This window comes from Camellia sinensis, chromosome 15 (assembly GCF_055761805.1).
Source record: "Camellia sinensis isolate YWXY chromosome 15, ASM5576180v1, whole genome shotgun sequence".
Lineage (NCBI taxonomy): Eukaryota > Viridiplantae > Streptophyta > Magnoliopsida > Ericales > Theaceae > Camellia > Camellia sinensis.
Genome location: NC_138975.1, coordinates 105,642,102 through 105,666,295, shown reverse-complemented (window position 1 = coordinate 105,666,295; position 24,194 = coordinate 105,642,102). Strand labels below are relative to the sequence as shown.

General features: G+C 35.2%; 1 protein-coding gene across 3 annotated transcripts; it reads left to right on the top strand.

Moving 5' to 3' along the window:
* The first annotated feature begins 19,635 nt into the window (after positions 1-19,635).
* Positions 19,636-22,945, top strand: LOC114267086 (pentatricopeptide repeat-containing protein At5g66520). Of its 3 annotated transcripts, XM_028208074.2 has the most exons (3): positions 19,665-19,773; positions 19,887-19,909; positions 20,752-22,945. In XM_028208074.2, exon 3 carries the CDS (start codon positions 20,838-20,840, stop codon positions 22,713-22,715), a length of 1,878 nt encoding a protein of 625 aa, XP_028063875.2. In that variant the 5' UTR covers positions 19,665-19,773; positions 19,887-19,909; positions 20,752-20,837; the 3' UTR covers positions 22,716-22,945. The 3 variants fall into 3 exon arrangements, with proteins under 3 accessions (XP_028063874.2, XP_028063876.2, XP_028063875.2); XM_028208073.2 differs by lacking the exon at positions 19,887-19,909 and having other exon boundaries at positions 19,636-19,773; XM_028208075.2 differs by lacking the exon at positions 19,887-19,909 and having other exon boundaries at positions 19,643-19,773; positions 20,812-22,945.
* Positions 22,946-24,194: the final 1,249 nt, after the last annotated feature.

Below are 24,194 nucleotides of genomic sequence, written 5' to 3'. Positions count from 1 at the left end.
AGAGCAGGGCAGCAGAGTATCGGAATTGATACCGATAACCTCCCCTTGCAGCCAATACACCTCCCGCGCCATTGTTCGGGTCAACTATGTGGTTTGGCACCTTCATTACTCAAGACAGTGCAAGGAAGTGCACTTTCAGAACATTAGTAGACCTTCGAGTTGACCTCAAGCCGTGTCTTCTATGATCGATGCTCGGGGCGCGCGAGAAACTTCCCTTCCCGTATCCTTTTCGTATCTTGTGAATTCCACAAATCGCTTCAATTATACTGTGTTGCAGTGCTTTGCATTTCAAATTTCATGAATAACATGTCTTTACCATGCTTCAAAATTGAATCTGCCCCTTCAAGTTTCTATACACATAGCATGTGTTGTCGCGTTATGCTTTACTTACATGTGTTCAAGTTCCTTCTACACATTGCATGTGTTGTCGCGTTATGCTTTATTTACATGTGTTCAAGTTCCTTTTTATACACATTGCATGCGTTGTCGCATTATGCTTTACTTACATGTGTTCAAGTTCCTTTTTATACACATTGCATGCATTGTCGCATTATGCTTTACTTACATGTGTTCAAGTTCCTTCTACACATTGCATGCGTTGTCGTGTTATGCTTTACTTACATGTGTTCAAATTCCTTTTATACACATTGCATGCGTTGTCGCGTTATGCTTTACTTACATGTGTTCAAGTTCCTTTTATACACATTGCATGCGTTGTCGCGTTATGCTTTACTCACATGTGTTCAAGTTCTTTTCTATATGCATTGTATACATTTTGCGTGTACTTTACTTACATGTGTTCGAGTTCCTTTCTATACACATTGCACACGTTGTCACGTGTTCTTTACTTACATGTGTTTAGGCCTTCATAGCATTGTTATGCTTGCCTCCAATCGCATCATTATGCTTCCCACTCGATTTGCATTGTCACGCACTTTTAATTGCATTGTCGTTCATACTGCTAACGACATTGTACCTGTTAAGCTTCTCTCTTTTACAGGCACAATATTGTATGTACGGTTCATTTGAGGCTGGCGCAACCAGACGAACCGCACAGGTATTGTATTCTCCGCATGAAACGTAGCGAGAATTGCATAAGTCTCTTACATCCCTTCTGCATTGAAATGTAGTTGGATTTGTGTTTGATTACTTAAAACTGTTGCATGATATGCTTCGTTACAGCTTTCTTTGCATGATCATAAGTTATGTTCGGCTTCTTGTATTGTCAGTTATATTTTGCCCCTGCCCTTGGGCGTATATCTTATCTGTAACTTGTATGTTTGTCTAAGTCTTCGGCCTTGTCAAAAATGGGTCGTCTCTGGACTTTGACACTCACTCTCGTCATCATTATGACTTTCGAGTTCTGTCAAAGAGGGGCAACTGTAGAGACCCCATTTTTGACCGTCCTCAAGACTTAGACGTCACCGCTTGAACACTCGGTGATCATCTATGTCCGTGTTTGTTTTGAGTCCCCGGAGGTCTTGGCTACGCGCCTTGCCTCAAGATCTCTTGACTTGTTTGTTTTGTGCTTGGTTTTACACCAAGGACTTGTTTGTTTTTGCAACTGAGGGTAGAGAGTAGCTTGTTAACTACCCCTGACACCCACCGGCCCTGGATTGAGGCCACCGACCCTGTCTTCTTGCTACCGGCCATTGGTGAAATATACCATTGGCCGGTCGGCATTTTGTGTGGTCGGCCGACCATCTGTTTGGCCGATGGCCTCCTTTTCTGGCCGGTACCACCTTTTTGCCTTTTTCAGGCATGGTGCATGCCAGCTGTGCCAGCTGGAATGCACAAACCCTGCCCCCATGCACATCTGTGGTTGTTTTGCCCCTTTTGCACCCTTTTGGTCTAGCTTCTTGAGGAAGCTTGGACCTTTGTCTTAGCTTCCTCAAGAAGCTTGAACCCTGTCCCAGCTTCCACAAGAAGCCTTGGCCCCTTTGCCTTGGCTTCTTGAAGAAGCCTTGATCCTTTTAATTTGCTTCTCTTGGAAACTTGGCACCTTTGATTGTTTATATAAGAGCCCCAACCCTCTCCTTTGTTTGGTTCAGCAAAGCCAGAGCAAAATACATATATATTCTGATATATATATACACCTTCTCTCTCTATATCTCCTCTCTCTCTTCATTTTTTGTGTGTTTAAGGGCCTAAAAGGTTGATTTGTTCTTATTTTTGCACTAAAACACACACCATTACACCATACTTTGACTTGGGAGGTCTTGAGGGTTTGTTCTTGAAGTTTTGAGGTGGTTTTGATCATAAGGAAGAGGCTGAGCTTGCTGTTCTTGAAGTGTTCTTCAAGGGTAACACTTTTTGCTTTATTTTCTCCAATCTTGCACTAGTCTTTAACCTATCTTTCTTACTAATTTAGACTTTGTGTATAACTAAAAAAAGTCTTTTCTTTGCATGCTTAAGATACTTCATTAAGGTTGTTTTGGTGTTGGGGGTCGACCTCCCCCTCTAAGGCCTTGTTTGGCCCCTTTTGTGCTTCCATTGTTAAGCTTTGGTTACTTTGGTGTATTGGCCTTCTCACCACTGAAATCCAGTGGATTTCCAGTGGTGAAGAAGGAGGTTTGAAGTCTTGCATAGGGGAGGGACACCCCTCTCCCTTTGTCTCTCTTTTGTCCTTGTTTTTGGCCTATAAGGGTAGCATATGTGCTTGGTTGTTTTGGCCCCATTTCAGAGGTTTTTGGATGTTATTTGGTCTTATGTTACCTCTATTTTTGGTCAGATGTTATTTGGTCTTGATATCCATGCTTACTTCTTTTTTTTTTTTGTGCTCTTGAAAATTGTCTTCCATGCCTTAGCTTTAGGCCCTTTGGTTTGCATATTTGTTTTGCATGCTGGCACCTCTATTTTGGGCATTTTTTGCCACTGTTTTGGGATGGGCTGAGGCCTTCTCATTTCAGTATAAGCCTATCCTTGCACACTTTGCATGTTTGACATGTTGCATTGCATCAGTTGCATGCTTATATTGCATCATGTTCGCATGTTTGCATGTTACTTAGCTAAGTTGCATTATACAGTCTTGTTGTATGCTTGACATGTTCATATTGCATTAGTGTAGCCTTGCATGAGTTGCATCAATTTGCATCGTATATGGCATACATGCATTGCATCGCTTAGTTTGGGGTGTCAAACCAAGCATGAGGGGAGAGGTGTGTTCGTACCCAAAGTGACGAAACACGTCTCAACCCTCGATCGCAAATACCCTTGATCTCAACATGATAGGGTGTTAGCACTCATTTGTTTGTTGCATACATCTACATTAAGTTGCTAACTTGGCTTCTTAGGCCATCATGCCTCGAATTGCGTAGTTGATGGCCCGAGGGTCGAGGGCCATGCTCCCTTGAGTCCATTGCATGATAGGGAGTGTGGCCATGCTCACATTTGCTTGAAAATTCCATGCCATACACTGCTTGCCCTCTGCTGCTGTCAACTGCAGGATTCTGCAGGAAGCAATGGCCAGCCGACCACCTACAGTGCCAACCGACCATCAGTGGCTGGCCGGTGGTACAAAAGTTGGCCGATAATCCCATTACCATGGCCGGTGAACTTTAATTCTGGCCGGTGACATCCCAGAGCACTTAGAGGATGATTCAAAAGGGGTCTGGAGACTTTCAGAATTTTCAGAGGGGCAAGGCAGTGAAAACAGAGGTAGCAGTACTATGGCAGCGAGTTTCCGGGCGAGACGAGTCAAGCATTCCTCATTCACACATTCCGAGGCAAGGCTGCGGCCACCTTTCTTCTGCATTTAATTTGTTAATTAGTTAGGAATTCTGTAATAATTAATTTAGCGGTATTCATTTGGTTGTGTAATATTTATTCAGACCCTCCGAGTGAGGGCAATTGTGTAATAAGTGTGCGTGAGTGTGTGTATGTCTCCCAACCCCACGTCTTTCTTCCCTTTCATTTACTAGCTCTCGTTGGTTAGTCTAGGGCATGTTTCAATTAGCATACAGTATGATAGCATGTTTGCATCCATTCATTCGTTTTGCATGCACCGAGCTCGGCGCATCATTCTAACTGCATTTGTATTTCAAATCCAAATTGAATACGTGTTAGTTGTAGCATTTCACATGTCATTGTAGATTAGCCGAGCCTATCTTAGTTGCATTTCGCATGTGTTGCATTAGCCATCTTAACATGAACTAGGATCATGCATATGATTACTAACTAGTTTCTGTTTTGGCTCGGTGTACTCGGTAAGTTCTTATGTTTTAGCATCCTTGCATGCGTGTGAGTGTTGCCATGACAACATGCTTACCATGAGGCTATTTGCTTATGTGATATAACTGCTTGAATGCCTGTGGATGGAGGTTGAATTACCTAAATTGGAATAATACATTAAAACTGTGAGTTTTAAGCCCACTAGATGGTGGATAAACCATCTTTTCTAAAGCCCACTTTAGGGTGGCAAAACCTGCATTTTAGCCTACTTGCGAGTAGCAAACCATTTTCAAAACAAACATGCAATGTTTTGTTCCAATTTAGGCGATTCGGTCTATACTTGCTTGCTGTGCACATAACATAGTAATTCTAGGCTAATAACCGGAATACGAACACATAATGCTTTCAAAACAAGATATCACAGTTAGTAGAGGCCGATCTTTGATCGGGCGAGAGGGGGTGCTCATAGATGACCTTCCCCAATTGTACCCAAGTTCCCGAGCCGAGGCAACTTTGGTGATGACGGACACGTGGCCTTTGGCACCGAGTCAGGGTTTCCTAAATTTTCCAAAATAAAATATTTAAGTGGCAACTCTGTATCTGGCACAACAGTCCATGTTTGGCACTTCTTTTCTAAAAATCTATTTTCCAAAACGATTTGCCGGATTTGGACTCTTTGGTTCAGATTAAGAACCGTGATAATTTGAGAGTCCTAAACTGTAGTAAACCCAATATGAACAGAACGGGACTCATCCTCCCAGGGTGTTCGAGGACGTCTACACTCACCAAGCAATCTCATATTAAAATATTAGAAGATATGCGGGTACCATAATACTCGTACATATACGTGAAATCATATCATGTCAAAACCATATGATTTTATTACATAATCTCTTAAATCCAATTTATTTAATTAACCACAACAAGTTAACTTAAATAAATAAACATGTTTCAATAGCAACATGGCATCCTTTTCAATTCATTCAATTATGTCATTATCAATTGAATCAAATAATTAAACAATTCATTAAATCCATTTTATACAGTCTTATAAGATGAATGCATATGTCTTGTCATGCTCAAAATATTTTTCTCATCTTTTGAAAATCTTACGCACAATGCCAATTTGAAAACACATTAATCTAACAATTTCAATAAAATTTCAAGATCGTAAATACGACTCAGGTAATCCCTAGGCTGGTGTCTGCAAGTAGACTATACAAAGTACTACAAATTTGTCATTTTTACCAGTATTAACTGGAAGGCTCGACACCTGTAATTTGTCATTTTTACCAATATTAACTGGAAGGCTCAACACCTATAATTTGTCATTTTTACCAGTATTAACTGGAAGGCTCGACACCTATCGGCGCGGTTTTCTGGTCTTTCACCAAGGACACATAGGCCAACTGAATCAAATTCATCCACACCACCTTTCAAAACTTACCACCGTATTTACCAAAAACAAAACAATAGATCTTGTTTCATAAAACAATTTCTCTTTTAAAACCATAACCTTCCAATGCAAGATTAAAAATCAGTTTCAATAGTGGTTCGATAAAATGATAATGCAAAATGTACAATCCTTCATATGATTCCATTTCCAATTTCCTCCACACAATTCTCCATTGTGACCAATTTCCATATCCCTTTCAATGTAATATCACGATACAATCCCAAGAGATAATATAACAATGCTAATGTTCATGTATTTACCACATGTAAATCAACAACTTCTAACTTAGTCTTTTCAAGACAATTCAAAAACAAACTCCCAAAGTCAAACATTTTCTTACCTTTCCAAAAATCTCCTCATTTAAATACCAACATGGCAATTCCCTACCAGTTATCAAAACTAAAACTTCTAAGCAATAGGTTCATCAATAGCAATAACATATGACACCATAGTGGCTTCAAGTTTTCATCGATTTCTAACTTACATACTTTATCAATAAAATGTAATTACAATCTTTTCAAAACTCATCCCCATTCCAAACATTAAATAGAATCAAATTCTTATTTTTCTCATGCAAGTGAAATCTCGAGATCTTCAAGTTCCATCATAATTCTCAATAAACATAAGTGAATATTCTAACATTTAATCAATTATATCAAAATCTTCTCTTGACTATAAACATAAAATATAACGTGAGTGTTCACTTTCCGATTATCAACATCAACCGTATCAAATTAAACTAAGGAAAAATAAATAAATAAATAAAAGTTTTGATAACTCATTCTTGTTTTAATCCAATTCATCCATTTGCTCCAAACAAGCTAAAATCATATTCTTTTCCTTTATTGTCAAAATCCGCCAAAACAATTTGAATATCTCATATATAAATTTTAGGTATTATTATGATAACATAACTCAACTAGTAAAACTATGGACCAAATACCATATTACATCAACTTAATCTCGCTTAATTTTCCCAAATCTCACTCTTGGTCAACATCATCACTTTTAATCTCATACTATTAAAAGTTAGGAATTTAAACCCAATAACACCCCTTTAATTACGAAGGATTTTAAATATTAACCAAACTAATTTAATTCATCAAATTAGTAAATCCATTATGTTCACCATCTTCCAAATTAATAACACCAAACATAAATTCACATGACTCATCACTCAAAATATCCCCACATTTTATGCGTAGCCAATTTTCTCAAATCTCTACAAACCACAATTTCACAACTTTTCTAAAATTAATAAATTAACATTTACAAAATATCATGAATATCACACTTTTAGAGTCTTAAATCCCAAAATCATTCTATAATCTCAACTTAACAATTCACACCATATTCATCAATATCAATTTATTTTTCTTCTCAAAAATAAATTCCAAAACTCAAAGATGAGATAAATATTTCAGCCTTATTTTCCCAAAATAAATTATCTAACCATAATATGAGGTAGATACAACTCATACAACTATTTATTTTATTTTATTTTCGAATTTTTAACAAGTATTTCCAACAGAAGATGATTTTTCTAAATCAATTTCAAAATAACAATATTCTTAATATTTCAACATAATTTCTCTTCTAAAAATTACCAAACAAAAATCTGAAATATATATATATATATATATGTAATGCCTCCTATGAATATATATTTTCTGAAAATAACCCTAACATATTTTTAATGTAATAATATGAAGAAAATCCCTACCTCAAATATGAAGAAAAGCAATCCGAAAATGCAAACATCACCCGATCATGAATCCGAGAGCACCATTACAAAGATCACGACGAGCTCTCCAACCTTCATTTACAACACTTTTGTAAAATCTCACTCTAAAGACTCTCATTTGAAACTCAAAGATTGAGCAACATGGAGAACAAAACAGAGAGAGAGAGGGAGAGAGAGAGAGAGACGTTGAGAGGAATGATTAGCCAAATGAAAAGCAAAAAGGAGGGGAAAAGGAGAGAGGCATGGGGGACAACCCCATGTGGGTTTGGCTTTCCCAATGATGGGTTTTTCAAAAATAATAATTTAATTTTTGTAATAACATCTCAGAATTTTATAATATAAATTATAAAATAATATAATTTTTCTCACCACAAAATATAATATTTTTGTACAGCACAAAATATAATATTTTGCTCAGTACACAATACATACATATTTCATTTTTTATAAAATATATAATTTTTCACCATATGGTACACACCATAAATTCAACTTTTAAATATTTATTATAACCCTATATAATAAATAATAACAACTTCCAAGGTGATTACTATCAATTATATAATTAAAAAGGACCAAACAGTTAAACATGAGTCACAAACAAATTCAAATTAAATTGAATCTAAATCATGGGTCTCACTCATAAGTCAAACATGGTCCAATTATATACCAAAATAGGCCTAACAAATTTATCTCAAATCATGGTCCGAACACCCAAAATTCACTTTCAAATTATGCTATAAATTAAACTGAACACCAATCAGTCCAGGCATTTTCATAAAATAAATACTCATTATTAAATTCTGAAATTTTTATCCAACATGCTAGACTCATATGGGAACAACATATAAAACTTTCATAATTTTCTGAGATTGGGAACTATTTTTAAAAAATACAAAACCGAACTGTTTTTGCACAAAATTTAGACAGCAATCAAATTCGAAAATTTGCTTAATTAAATTATGCACTAACTATATAAAAAAAATTTGGGTCATTACACCCTTCTTATCTCTCTTGCTCTATGTTCTCGTGTCTCCTCTCCCATTCCCTCTTTATCTCTCTCTCCCTCTCTGTTCTTCTTCTTTCATATCCTCCCTCTTGGGTCGCTCCCCTGGAACTCAGCTCGCACCCTCTCGACTCTGCTCTTCAGTTCTCTAGCCCTCGATTTCTGTATCTCGACCTCGGCTTGCAAGGTTCTCCAGCCCTCGATTTCTGTCTCTCCATTCTCTCTCTGTTTTTGTTCCTGTTTTTAATTGTTTTGGTGGCTTTAAGGTTTTCATAATCGATTTGTTTTGGTGGCTTCAAGGTTCTCATAATCGATCTGTTTTTGTTTCTGTTTTTTAATTGTTTCAGTGGCTTCAAGGTTCTGATAATCGAACTCGCACTTTCAACCCTCCCTTTCACTACTCTCGAACTCAATTCGCAAGGTACTGTGAACTGGTTTGTATCTCTCTATCTGGTTGTTTGCTTATGCCAAAATCCAATCCAGTGTTTTTTTCCTGGTTTCATTCAGATTTCAGTTTATTTATTTATTTTTTTATTATTCTTCCTAATTTTCCCTGCTCTGTTTTCGACCCAAAACAATCTGTTGTTGTGTGTGCAAACTATTTTTATTTTTTATTCAAAGTTTGATTTTTTTAAATGGAAAAAGTATTTGTAAAATGGAAAGCATACTTTTTCCAAACTTAGAATCAGTTGGGTTCTCTCATTTTTGGGTGTTTGGGTTGTTTTCATGCATCATTTCTTTCCAAGTCAATTTTTTTTTTGGGTTTTTGTTTCACTCATCTCAGGGTTCATGTTTGTATGTATAGATCTGCGTTTTTATTTTTGTTGATTGATTGTTTAATTGATAGGAAGCTTCTAACTGACTTTCTTGCCTAATTTCTAGAAAAATACCAATATCCAGGTTAGTTTTTTTTTTTTGGTTTAATTTTAAATGGAAAATTATTTGTAAATGGAAAAGCATTCAAATTTAGAATCTGTTGGGTGTTTGTGCCATTGGGTTTTTTTTTTTTTTTTTTACGATTTCCCTGCTCTGTTTTTTTTTTTTTTAATTTTGTATTCAAAGTTTGATTTTGTTAAATGGAAAAGTATTTGATTGCTAATGCAACTTAGAATCTGTTGGGTTCAAATTGTAATGGAAACTTAGTATATGTATAGAAAAGCATTTAAACTTAGAATTTGTTGGGTGTTTGTTCCATTGGGTTTTTTTTGTTTTTTTACGATTTTCCTGCTCTGTTTTTATTATTATTTTGTATTCAAAGTTTGATTTTTTAAATGGAAAAGTATTTTATTGCTAATTAAACTTACAATCTGTTGGGTTTAGATTGTAATGGAAACTTAGTATATGTATATGTATATTTATTTTAATATCAAATGGGTTTTATTCTGTAATGTGTCCATTCATATTTTTTTAGAATCTGTTGGGTTCAGATTGTAATGGAAACTTAGTATATGTATATGTATACGTATATATATATATATATATATGTGTGTGTATTTTAATATCAAATGGGTTTGGTTTCAGTCTTTTTCCCCTTTTAGTGTTGTTGCCTCTCTCATTCTCTCTCTGTTGGGCTGTGATTGTTACAAACAAACGGGTTATTTTAGGGTTTTTTTTACGGGTCATTTAGGTTTTTTTTTTTTTTAATCAATCTAATACATTTTAGTTCACTAAAAACTCCCATAGCTTATGAGTTTGTGAATTTTTTTTTCAGATAACAGGGTTTGGTCAAAACCTCCCATTTAAGGGCATTGTAAAAATTATATCTGATAACATTATATTTTCCAGTGATGCAGTGTTGATGTGATAAAATTGTCACTTGAATGGTTCTGTTTTTTTGTTGAATTACCAAGCGAAGAGTTTGCAATCTGAATTTTATTTTATTAAATTCTTTCTTAAGAACACTTCTTTCTTAAATTTTCCCTCTAACCTTACGTGATCAATTAAAGGAAGTTCCAAAAAGAAAGAGTTGAAAAAAATAAAATCCAAAGAAAATATTGATTGATTTTTGTAAATTAATGTTTTTATCGGTCATTAATTTGTATCTGTGTTAACAATGTGTTGTGTTTGTTTGTAGTGTTTGCATTGGGTAACCAATTATTATTTTGCAACAATGTTTGTGTTTAGTTTGAATTGGGTGGTCTATAAAAAATCTTTCATTAGTGTGACAATGCATGTGTTTGTTTTGAATTGGGTAGTCTCTTTTAATTATCATAGTGGCTTTTTTCTATATTTTACAGGTGGATGAAGACTAAAAGCGAATGGTAATATTGACTCCCTTTTTACAGGTCTACATTTTTTTAAGCTTAAGTTTTTCTTATCTCTCTAATGATTTTGTATTTATTATTGTGTAAACTAAAGGTGCACTTCTTTGATTGATGAGTGTTGAAAGAGGGGCAATCTCGAGGGCAGAATTTACAATATTTTTGGTTTTATCATTGACAAACTTTGAAAATGATTGACGTTGTACAAAGTTAAAGATTATTTAGAGACAGATTGATGTTGTGTAAACTTATATAGATTTGGTTTAGTTTGAGAGCTAGACATTTGGAGGTGTTTGTTATTTAGATTTTGATCAAGAATACCATTTTCGTATTGGTATGGTGTGCTCCAAAGGGAGAACACCATTTTATTGTTCCTTTTATTTTAAAGTTGTGTCTATAATAAAGGGGATCCTCTTGCTCAAATATATGTTATCTATTCATTTTTTGTATGTCATGGGAAAACAAAATTTTAGATATACTTGATTCTCAATGTTTCTAGCTGACGAGAGAATGATAGATGAAAATTATTCAAACAAAATATTATTTACATTGTGCCTTTAAGCACAGGTATAAACTAGTATATATATATATATATATATAAAGAAGCTAATACTAATATGATATATTAAAATGATAATTATCTAATTTTGTTTTATCTAGAATAATTTTTATCTTTTAAAATTTGAATACTCAATCCTTTAAGGATAATATTTGTTTATTTGTTTTTATTTTATTAGTCAATCAATTATTTGGTTTTTAACGGATATTATTAAAAAATCAATATTATCTTATTTATATTAATACTTATTTGATTGTAATCCTGAAATAGATGAGATAAAAAAATATTCTTATTTATCTTTCTGTAGTTTTATTTATTTATGTTAAAAATTGAGCGCCCATGTGGCATGACCCTCTTTGAACCTTTTGAACCTTATCCAAATAGGTTTTGAATTTGAATTCAAACCTATTTGGATAGCCACGCAGGATATATATCTATCATATCATGATATGGATAGATGATATAGATATCAGATATTATCTCATTCAACAAATATGGATAAATGAGATAAATAGATTATATATCTGATATATGGGATATGGGTGATTAAGTGAAAAAATAACGTATGTTTGAGTTTTACCCATATACTGACTCTCTCCCAAAAACAACGATCAAGTCATTTGCACTGTGATTTGTGTGGGTGATATTCATTCTATAATATCACTTCACTGCTGGGTTGGTTTATCAGATTCTGGAAGCACGTGATTTACCCACGAGGTTCTATCATCTAAAGGTATGATCTAAATATTTTTTTGCTGCATTCTTTATACTTTGATTTACATTGGTATCAGAGCCATAAATATGGGTATTTTCGTGCTTATTTTATGTATTAAAATATGTGTATATTTTTTATATAAATATATATACATGTATATGCATGAATATTAATGGAGGAGGAAGATGAAGTGCACGGTTTTTTGCATTTTAACTCCATTAGATTGAGAGAGTGATATACCTCTTTTTTATGTTATTTAAATGTCATTTTTAATGCCATAAATAGTTTTATTGTGAAAAATGGAGTCCGATAGTACAAAAATCGGACCAGAAAACACCCGGGAAGGCGGCGCGTGTGATTCACGTGCTGTATGACGCCTCCCAGCAGGGCCACGCGCCACCACGCACTTTCACGCGTTGAGACGCGCTAGGCGCGTTTCCCACGCGCCCCCACGCGCGAGCTGTCTCCTCCCTTCCACGCGCGCGCGTTAGCCATGCAGTTTCGAGCCGCACTACGTGCGCAGCCGCGCGCGCGCCATGCGCCGCGCCACGTTGAGCCGACTCGCGCCGAGTTGAGCTGAGCGGCGGCGAGCCGAGCCGAGCCATTTTTCCACGCTGGCTTGGCTCTAAGGCTCTGTTTGTTTGTTTTTAATTCTGAATTGCGTTAATTGGCTATAATTTATTCGTTATAGCTTTGTTTTAAGCATGGTTGGTACCGTTAGACTCAGAATTAAATTTTATATCTTCTGTAAAATTGTGAAAATTTTATGAAAATAAAAAATATTTTTCCTGAAATAATAATGCATTATTTTTGCTTTAAAGTGCATCTGGTGTTGCATGATTAAGTTTCTGGGGCTGAATTTTTTATTGTAGACTATTGATGTAGTTTACTATTTACTGGTATAGTTGTAGCATTTTATCAGATTCTGGAATATTTATTTCTGATTTTTTGTGTATTTATTAGTTATTTAAAATTCTAGAAAATTGTAGAAAATTTCAGGATGATGTACTTTCTGTTATGGCATAATTTGAGTATTTAATACAGCATATTTTTTTTTTAGAGTTTCTAATATGTTGTAATTAGAAAAGCATGATTAGTTATTTATTTATTTAATTGAATTCCATTATTAAATGAATATAGCATGAATTATTTACATTAAGATGCTATTGTATGGAATTTATCATGCCATAGTTAGTGGGAGGTTGTTCGGTTGAGAGAAATCTTTGTAGATTTACTCCCGAAAACCAATATTTTGCCCATAAAATTAAATTAAATTTTGGATAATTGTCACCTGTGGCGCAAGAGATGATTATGAGCATAGCGGATTTTCGATCTTGCGACTTGTGTAATATTGTCACTATTTAATTTAGATTTTTGTGGCAAAATGATATTATGCTAATCAAATTAATCCCAATGCGAATTTCTCTCTAAATTGACTTAGCTTATGGAAGTCAATTAGTTGACCTAGACTTAGTAAAAATGTTCAAATGTGAACAATCTAATCCCATTCTTTCGATGAGCAAAAGTCTTGAAGACTTTAGGTCAAGTCTTAATTGAGCCAAAGTAAGGAAACATGACTCAAAGTTGCCGTGGTTTTGTTGCCTTGTTTGGCATAATAAAAACTAATGTGTGCGCTATGGTTAGCGGCACGCTACGTAGTTTTGGTTGGCGAGTTTTGGAGTTATGAAATTAGTAAGCCCTCAATAGATTTGTATATGATCTTGACTATTGAGCTGCGCGGATTGACTTTGTAATTTGACTTGTAAATAATGTTACATCATTGGATGAAGTAACATTCATGAGTCACGTCATCCAAGAAATGCGAGCTTAAATAAATTAGTCATTAAGTGTAAGACGAGTAGCCAGTTTGAGCAGTGTTTTGCTCTCTACCCAATTATTGGGAGTGGATGGAGCAAAAAATTTCATGGACTATAATAGTGTGCGTTGAAATATCACGTGAAGTTAAAAGATTAGCGCTTAGAAGCTGCAAAATCTATTAACACTAAGTGAAAAGATTAGCGCTTAGTGGCTGCAAAATCTATTAGCATTGCCGACTTGTCCTTGTTTGGACACTTACTATTTCTACACTTGAGTGTGAGACATGAGGAGGGGCTTCTTTGTATGATTCCTTAGCTAGGCTAACGTTTTGAATAACGTTTACCACTAAGCGCAAATGTTGCAGCATAGTAATGAAAAGGTCAAGGCTGACAAGGTTGTTGTAACTCTAAGAATTTGACGCATCGCTTGTAAGAGCAGTGTGTTGAATTAGACTCTTTGGCCTAATTCGCGCTTAAGTTACTTCAGGGGCTTTCATAGTTGATAACTTATTCTCTCCTTCTTGTGGATAGTAGAATTAATTGCAAGTAACTATGAAGCGAGAAATAGAGATGGCAAGAGGAGTGTCGTCATCTTTCAACTAGATGCAGTAAAGTGTATGGAGAATAAAATTGACTTGAAGGTGCAGGGGATTAGCACTTACTAGTTAAATTTGCGACTTAGGCGCACTTGATTTCACCATGACATCCTTTTTTATGATCTAGTGAATATGACTTAGTCGTGAGTCATTACCTAGTTGGGCCTAAACCTTTAAAACTTGTCTTCGAGAACTCACACATTAAGATGATTGGAATTAGTTTATGACATTGGTCATGAACTAGTGGCTTATTATACTTAATCACATTAATGAGATGATGACACGATGGTTTGAGTAGGCCTTCTCGGGCCCACTCGCTTATGACATCCTGCTCTCATGTGAATGTGTAACTTTGTTCGCAATGAGTGCGCACAAGTAAGTAGGAAAGTCGTAGATGGTCATTTGTTTCGGCGCATTTAGTCCACTATGATATTTGTGACTAAATATGTGTAAGGGTATGATAGCTAAGCCTCAATCTCGACACATTTATAGATTACGATACGCATCTGAGTCAAGACTATTTGATCTCCCATAAGTCAAAAGTTTTGAGATGATTTTTGACATTGCACATATGAGGTTGAGATCAATTAAATAACAGCTTTCATGCTTTTAGTTTTGACCAAGGTGGCGAGTATCTATTTGAGTTATTTTTAGAAAACTCTGTGAAGAGAGATGGATGCTTAGAAAATTGATTATTCCTAGTACTCAACAACACAATGGTGTAGTAGAGATAAGGAATTAAATATTGTTAATGTTAGGTGGATAATGGCGCAAAATGTTTCCCAATTGGGAATTGCACTAGTTTGTTGCCTATATCCCTAACCAAGTGCCCTCCGTATCAGATTTTACACTCCATTTGAGTAATAGGTTAGTGGATAGCCATCTATGGGCAATCTGTAACCGTTAAGCAGCTTATCTTTATTTTACTTCTCATAAGATTGTGAAGTTAAGACCTAGGGTTCTATAGCGCATTATTGTATACTGTCTTGTAAACACAAAGGGTCGTGTGGCGCATTATTGTATGCGGTCATGCAAACCCTCCAGGTCATGTGCATATAGGTAAGCAGCTTTGTGGTAGTGTAACTAAGTCACATAAAGTTTTATTAGTAAAGGTGACGTGAATAGAGTTTTTGAAACTCCATAAGATAGAGAATTCTAAGCATAGCGCTCTATGTAGCCTAGTTGAGAATGGAAAGAAATTTCCAATATCCTAGGGACAGTGGGAGCGATGTGCCTACTAATGGATTACTCCATTAGAGAAGAATACTCTACATTCTTAGTTGCGTTGTAGCAAATGTGAAAATTTTCCACGTCATCACTGGGTGATTGAGAGGGAAACATTCATGATTGCTCCGCAAGATGATAAAGAACCTAGGATAATGCCAAAGGCTCTAGTCTCCTGTTTTAAAAAAGTGGATCAATGTTGCGCAGTTTAAGACAAAGTCTTTGAGGATTAACCATTTTTATAATTTGGTTGACTTTCCATTAAGACGCAAAACTGTTCTAAATTTATGTGTAATTTGGATAGTCATTGTTGAGGCATAAGGCTCGCTAGATACCGAAAAGTCGCACCATTAAGGAAAGTGTAGACCATGAGAAGACTTCCTCCTAGGGAGTGAGGTTATTTTGACTTAGGCTATGATTGACATAAGTTCGGAACATTGATTTGTGGACATCGTGACCCGATTTCTCGTTAGAGAATTGGATAAGTATATCCATAGGGATTTACCTTCTGCTTTTATGATGAAAAGTTAGGAGCGCAAAAAGGTTGCTAGTTCCAATAAATCTTTTACAGCCTAAAGCAGTTATCCAAACAGTGGTTCTTAGATTTCGTTAAGCCATGATAGGCGAACGATGATTGATGAAGACCACTGAGGCATGATCAATGGTCCAAAAGAAGTTTTTCCTTACTTAGTCATTATGAGCCAGGAATTTATAAGGTTGTCGCCACCTAGGGTGGGCAGTCCTCTATTTTAGATATGATGGACATGGGTGATGTAATTTATATGCTCGGATGTACGATCCTTAGGGATTGTTTTAGGAAAATTCTCGGTTTGTCTTCGATGACTTGCATAAGGAATATCCTAGAACGATTCTAGATGCAAAATTACAAACCCATTGACTTACCTATCGGTAAAAGCCAGAGCCTTAGCTATTAAGTGAATCCTCGGATTGTCTTTGGGAGAAACAGATGACCTATATTCCTCAATCTTTTCTTTGTTGTGGGAGCCTAAAGTACGCTATGTGAGCGTATTCGGCATGATAAGTGTTATCTTTGGTAAATGGTCAACTGAGACATTGACCTTGCTCATTAGACTGTGGATAAAATGCTTTACTAGTAGTATATTAATTTGCTCATTGTAAGATTCAATGCGCTAGTTGGGCGCATCTATGCTAGTTGGGCGCACTAAGAATGAACGCAAATTGGTCACCAAAATATCTTTAGAGAGGTTATTGCGCAAGAGGTAGTAATCTTAAATTACTTCATGTGAGGCGCACATGGTGGATTCCGTTGTATATACTTATCGCAAGAGGTGCTGATAAGGCTTATGTTTGGAATCTATAATTGCGCAAGCTGTGGTCAATTTTTTTAAAAATCGATCACTTATTTTGAGATGATGGGATGTTGACACTATTATGGTTTGTGTCATAATGATTAGCAGATGATGATGTCAGCAGGCAAGATTGGCTCACTCACACGAGCAATCGCCCTTGGCGCTTGGGAGCGAGTAAGGATGAGACTGGTGGTTTATTTTTATTTGGAGCCAAGAGAGGCTTAAATCATCCACTATGTATGTCGCCTTGGTTATAACCAAGATGAGGTTGTGTTAAGGACCAAACATGGATGTTAGTACCCACTTTCCATGTTGTGCCTGTTATGATTAGCCAGATGCGAGATCTCATTCGGCGCCTAGAAGGCGAGCAAATAGAGAATTCGGGTTAGGCGCTAGAAAGCGACTAGACTCATATCTGTATGGTGTATCGAGTATGACGTCACTCTTTATGGAAGAGTTACTCCACCGTAGCATGTATTCATACTATATGTGCTTGGCGACCGAGTAATGAGGTGAGAGAATGGATCCCTGCTTCCTCACCGTGTGAGTCTTACGTGTCATTATTGATATGACTTTCATTTATGTACCCTTTTGTGACTTTTGACTATGACATAAGGTAAGGGGTTGATGTTCTGCTACTTTGGTATGTTGCCTGCGGTCATGCATGATTCGGCCTTAAGGGACATTACTGGGAAAGCGGTCAATCCTAAACTAAATGGCATGAGTGCAAAGGGAAGATCATCTAGTATTACACCACTGTTGTATATTCACTGCCGGCAACTCATATCGCTCTGTATGAAAGGCGAATTGAGTGTGAATATATTGCAAGAATTGAGAGGGTCAAACATGCTCCTTTTGAGGGATTAGAGATGTTTTTTTTTGGACCGGTGTAATTAGATGGATCTGGGGTATATGAGACACTATTTCTGTTCTTTTTGGGTTGATGTCTCTATGCTAGCTCATTTTGAGTTTCTAGTATAGAGCTCCCACATGCAGGTGTTCTCAGCAGTCGCACGGTGCAGTGGCTAGTATGAGATTGTTTATTTTTGGGGAGATTGAGATAGAGACGTGGCAGTGTCATGCCAACTCATGTCCGAGTGAGAGATGTTAGAAATTGGGCGCCTATGTGGCATGACCCTCTTTGAACCTTTTGAACCTTATCCAAATGGGTTTTGAATTTGAATTCAAACCTATTTGGATAGCCACTCAGGATATATATCTATCATATCATGATATGGATAGATGATATAGATATCAGATATTATCTCATTCAACAAATATGGATAAATGAGATAAATAGATTATATATCTGATATATGGGATATGGGTGATTAAGTGAAAAAATAACGTATGTTTGAGTTTTACCCATATACTGACTATCTCCCAAAAACAACGATCAAGTCATTTGCACTGTGATTTGTGTGGGTGATATTCATTCTGTAATATCACTTCACTGCTGGGTTGGTTTATCAGATTCTGAAAGTACGTGATTTACCCACGAGGTTCTATCATCTAAAGGTATGATCTAAATATTTTTTTCGCTGCATTCTTTATACTTTGATTTACAATTTATTTATTTATGTAATAAATAATTAGAAATTAGAAAAAGGGCAAATGAGACTAGAGAGCTTGCCATTTAGGAAAGAGAAAGCTAACTTTGAATGAGAAGACATAATTAAAACTTTGGAAGTTTTTAAAGATTAATAAACCCATCACATATTTTAATGGAATTTTATTGAGTATCATTGTAAATATATTAATTGCAATAAATGAAAACATGTAATAGAGTTATAAATTAATTATATACCTGATATAAGCTTTAAGTTTAGGTGAAGAAGAAGGTTTTGGTTGAGATATACACCAAAGCTTGAAAATTTTACAATTTTCATTTTTTTTGGAGTTGATATATCTGCGGAAAGTTTGGGTGGAGAGACATAAATTAAGATGCTACATTTTGTATATATATATATCAAGAAGTTAATACTTATCTGATATATTAAAATGATAATTATCTAATTTTGTTTTATCTAGAATAACTTTTATCATTTAAAATTTGAAAACTCAACCCTTTAAAGATAATATTTGTTTATTTGTTTTTATTTTACTAGTCAATCAATTATTTGGTTTTTAAAGGATATTATTAAAAAATCAATATTATCTTATGTATGTTAATACTTATTTGATTGTTATACTGAAACAGATTAGATAAAAAAATATTCTTATTTATCTTTCCGCAGTTTTCTTTATTTATTTATGTAACAAATAATTAAAAATTAGAAAAAGGGCAAATGAGACGAGAGAGCTTGCCATGTGAAAAAAAAGAAAGCTAATTTTGAATGAGAAGGCAGAATTAAAACTTTGGAATAATATAGATAGATATAGATACAGATAGATTGATAGTTTTTACATTTTGTCTCTTGTGTCATTTTAGTCCTTATAATTTCAATTAAATTGATTTTGACTTTAAATTTTAGTTTTTATATCAATTTAGTTCAATTAATAATGCTAATTAGGATTGTATTAGAAAAATAGTCACTGACTTGTTTGAGATTAACTTATTGAGTTGAATAAATTTGTAATTTTGCCCATAAAAACATATTACATGTCGTTGATGTGTGTATTTTTTTAATCAAAAAATATTTTTTTAATCAAAAAATACCTAATTATAATTAATTAAACTAAACTATAACAAAATTTTAAATTTAATTAGGATTGAAATTACCGAAACTAAATGATACGAGGGCAAAAATATAGGAACGTAATGTACCCAAACGCCAACCGTTACCTAACCGTGGATATCATGAATTAACAACAGAAGGCTGTCAACTAGAGTTCCTCCATTCAAAGGAAAACAGAAAGGCCTCTTTTTTTTCTTTCCCCACCTCAGCTAATTGGTATGTACTCTTCTTACTCCCTCTTCACTTCTTACTTCAGTTTAGCTCTCATAGACTTTCTTTCACTTTATAAATTCTTCCTTTTTCTTTTTTTTTTTCTTTTTTTTCCCCAGAGTAAATCGAATGTCCATGTGATGTGAGTGCCACAATTGATCTCTTCTTTATTTATTTATTTATTTATTTATTTATTAATTCTGGTTTTGTGTGGAGAGAGTAATTCTGAAGAGGAGCTAACTGATGGATGCATGCAACCTATTCGATAAAATTCCTATAAGAAAATATATTATCTACTCTTATTTTCGCTGAAGAGGCTCAATTTAAAAATGAGGTCTCCACAACACATACACTGAGTAAATCATTTGCACCTACTACACTTGGCATTTTCTCATGCCCAATTATGTTGATTTACACCCAAAAGTCTTCACAAAGCTGCAAACCCAATTATTGATTGGTTACATTTGGCCATCAATCTGAAGTGAAGGTAATTACCTTCCTTTTTCTTTTCTTTTCTTTTCTTTTTTTTTTTTTAAAAAAAAAAAAAAAAAAAAAAAAATTAGAACAGTTTATTTTTTTGATAATCTTTATTATGATTATGATGGCTGGTTTTCTTGTGTTGAATTGAAACAACAATGGAGGGACTATCTCCACATCTGAAATGTGTAATCTGAGAGAAAGAGAGAGGATACTCCCTCAACATCAAAAGGCTGCCCATTTCTTCACGTGTTTTATTTTTAATTATTTTTTTATTTATTTTTGTGGACAAAACAAGAAGGAAACAGAAACCCCGAGCATTAAAGTTAGGAAAACAATGTGGTACAACTTCACCTATACCAGCAGTATTTCTATGAAATTTTGAATAGTTCAGATACAGAGTTTATTTCTGATTAAATAACAAATGCACATTTATGTGATGATTTTTACCTCTAGCCTAGATGTGGACCCTGTCTGATGAATCGGATCACTTTGTTTTTTCATCAGACAGACTTGTATATGATTTGATGATTTTGACTTCAGCATAGATATCCTTCTTCTGAATAGTTCTCAGAAAAAAGAAAGTGTAAAGGATGGCTTGCTTAGTCCAGCTCCCTCAACCCACCCCATCTTCTCTGGGTCCACCCAAGGACCACCATGCTGCATTGCTTGGCCTTGCGTCGTTCTCAACAATGGCCGAGCTCAAGCAATACCATTCCAAATTTATCCGACTTGGCCTTTCATCTGACAATGATGCCATGGGTCGAGTCATCAAATTCTGTGCAATCTCCAAATCCAGCGATTTCGGCTATGCCCTCAGAGTATTTGATAGGATGCCCCACCCAGATGCATTCATTTACAATATAGTCATTAGAGGTTACTTGCAATGCCAGTTAACCAGAAATTGCATTCTATTGTACTCCCAAATGCTAAGAGAATCAGTTACACCCAACAGATTTACCTTCCCTTCTGTTGTAAGAGCTTGTTGTGTTGACTATGCTATTGAAGAAGGTAAACAAGTCCACGCCCATGTTTTGAAATTTGGGTTTGGATCAGACACTTGTTCCTTGAACAATTTGATTCATATGTATGTGAATTTTCATTGTTTGGAGGAAGCAAGGCAAGTCTTTGATAGGATGCATCATCAGGATATTGTCTCCTGGACTACTATGATCAGTGGGTATTCTCAATGGGGATGTGTTGATGAAGCTTTAAAAGTTTTTGACATAATGCCCGAGAGGAATTCTGTTTCTTGGAATACCATGATAGCAGCTTATGTCCAGAATAACTATTTTCAGGAGGCGTTCGCTCTTTTTGATAGGATGCAGTCGGAGAAATTGGCACTGGATAAATATGTGGCAGCAAGTATGTTATCAGCATGTTCAGGATTGGGAGCTCTAAGACATGGGGAGTGGATACATGGTTATATCGAGAAGAGTGGCATTGAAGTGGACTCAAAACTGGCTACGGCTATTATTGATATGTACTGCAAATGTGGTTACTTAGAGAAGGCTTTTGATTTCTTTAACGGGTTGGCCCACAAAGGGATTTCCACTTGGAATTCCATGATGGGAGCGCTGGCATTGCATGGGAAAGGAATGGCTGCCATTGAGCTTCTGAAGGAGATGGAGAGAGAGGCAATTGCCCCTGACTATATCACTTTTGTGAATGTGCTTAGTGCATGTGCTCATTCAGGGTTAGTGGAAGAAGGGCGCCATTACTTTCGTTACATGACTGAAGTTCACGGCATTGAGCCTAGATCAGAGCATTTTGGATGCATGGTAGATTTATTTGGAAGAGCTGGATTGTTGGAGGAAGCCCGAAAGCTTATCAATGAGATGCCAATGAGTCCCGATGCAAGTGTACTAGGTGCTCTCCTTGGTGCTTGCAGAATCCATGGAAACATTGAGGTGGGAGAGAAAATAGGGGAAAAGTTAATTGAACTAGAGCCTTGTAATAGTGGACGCTATGTGCTATTAGCCAATGTATATGCCAATGCTGGTAGATGGCAAGATGTAGCTAATGTGAGGAAGTTGATGAACGACAGGGGAGTAAAGAAAGCTCCTGGAATTTCCATGATTGAATTAGAAGGCGTTGTTTATGATTTTATTGCAGGAGGAAGGGTTCATCCTCAAGCGAAAGAGATATACACCAAAGTGGATGAGATGTTGGAACATGTTCGATATGTTGGATATGTGCCTGACACGGATGGAGTTTTGCATGATATTGATGAGGAGGAAAGTGAGAACCCTTTACACTACCATAGCGAGAAACTTGCTATTGCGCTTGGGCTGTTGAAGACTAAACCTGGGGAAACTCTTCGTATCACAAAGAACTTGCGAGTGTGCAAGGACTGCCATACGGTGAGCAAGCTTATCTCAAAGATTTATGATAGAGAAATTATTTTAAGGGATAGGAATCGGTTCCATCATTTTAAGGGGGGAGAGTGTTCTTGTGGTGATTACTGGTAATGGGCGGAGATTGATGTTTGTTGTGATTTGTACATGCTCTCATTCCTACATCCTGGTTCTTATTTTTACCCTTTGTACATGCTCTTTTATTTATTTATTTATTATTATTATTATTCTATTTTTTACCTTTGTATTTTGTATTTTGTTTTTGTTTTTGTTTTTGTTTTTGTTTTTTTCTCGAAACAAATTCGTAATTTTACAGTTGCATTATCATACCTATATTCTTGTTACTTTTTACTTGGATAGCCTACCTGCCTTGGTATTGCTGTGTGGATGCGGCTTCTCTGTGGTGCTTGGTCTTGTGGTGGTGGTAGTTTTAATCTCAACAAGACACATCATCAAAGATAGCAATCAAAAGCTAAGATTTAATTTTAAAGTATACAGACATAAGCTTTTACATTCATTCAAGCATACTTATAAAATAATGATAATAAATAAACAATCCAGCAACATATAACATACATCTCTAAAAAAAAAAATTAAACCAATACAATTTAAATATCTTCTACATCAATTGAAATATAAAGTACTTACGTGTAGGTCCTAATAAGTGAACTTCTTATCTAATAGGTTCTATGAGAAAAATTTGTCATAAAAAAGTTATTAATTGTAAGTTTTAGTAATAATTTATAAAAATCATGATAAAAAAAAGTCACTAATTGTCAATTTTTAGCAACATATATAAAAAATTATTACAAAAAAATTATTTTTAGCAACAATTTTACCAAGACTTATTTTTAATAGGATTTGATTGGAATTAAGTCTAACTATTAGGACCTATTGGTAGTTTACCCTTGAAAATATCCACAAAAAAAAATTAAAATCTGTAGCACATGATAAAATTAGCTCAAGGAGAGTGTGCTACGGTTTTAGTAATTGCAAATAATCAAAATATATTGGGGAAATAATTTTATAACTAAAAAAGAAAATGATATAATTTTATACTTCCTAAGTCATAACTAAATATAATATGAAACATAACTAAAGAACTCATGAGTTATAATTCAAATAACGTCACAATTAAAGAACAAAATTGATCATAATTTGATAAAAAAATGACATAAGTAAAAGTGTATGTGGTACATCTTTTCAAAGATGTGTATATTAGAATTTTGATGGTTGAACCAAACATGAATTGTCAAGAGTCACTTTTTCCAATGCTTCGATGGATGATTTAGTAGTTTCCAGGGAATTGAAACGATTGCGGTCTCTTATTAGGTGGGTGCTCATAATCCTGGCAACTGTCGCTTCCACGCTCTCATCGTGTCTCTGAAATGTACTAATTGTAACATTCAGAACAATTGGAATTACCTTTGAGTTTAGATACATCATCATTAGACAAGCAAATCTATTGATTCCTCAATACTCGAGGGTAAATTTCTACAACGTAGATAGGCAGACAAAACAACCTTCATGTCCTCACTCTCTAGAAAATCATTACAACTCATAAAGAAATAAAAAATAAAAAATAAACCTAAC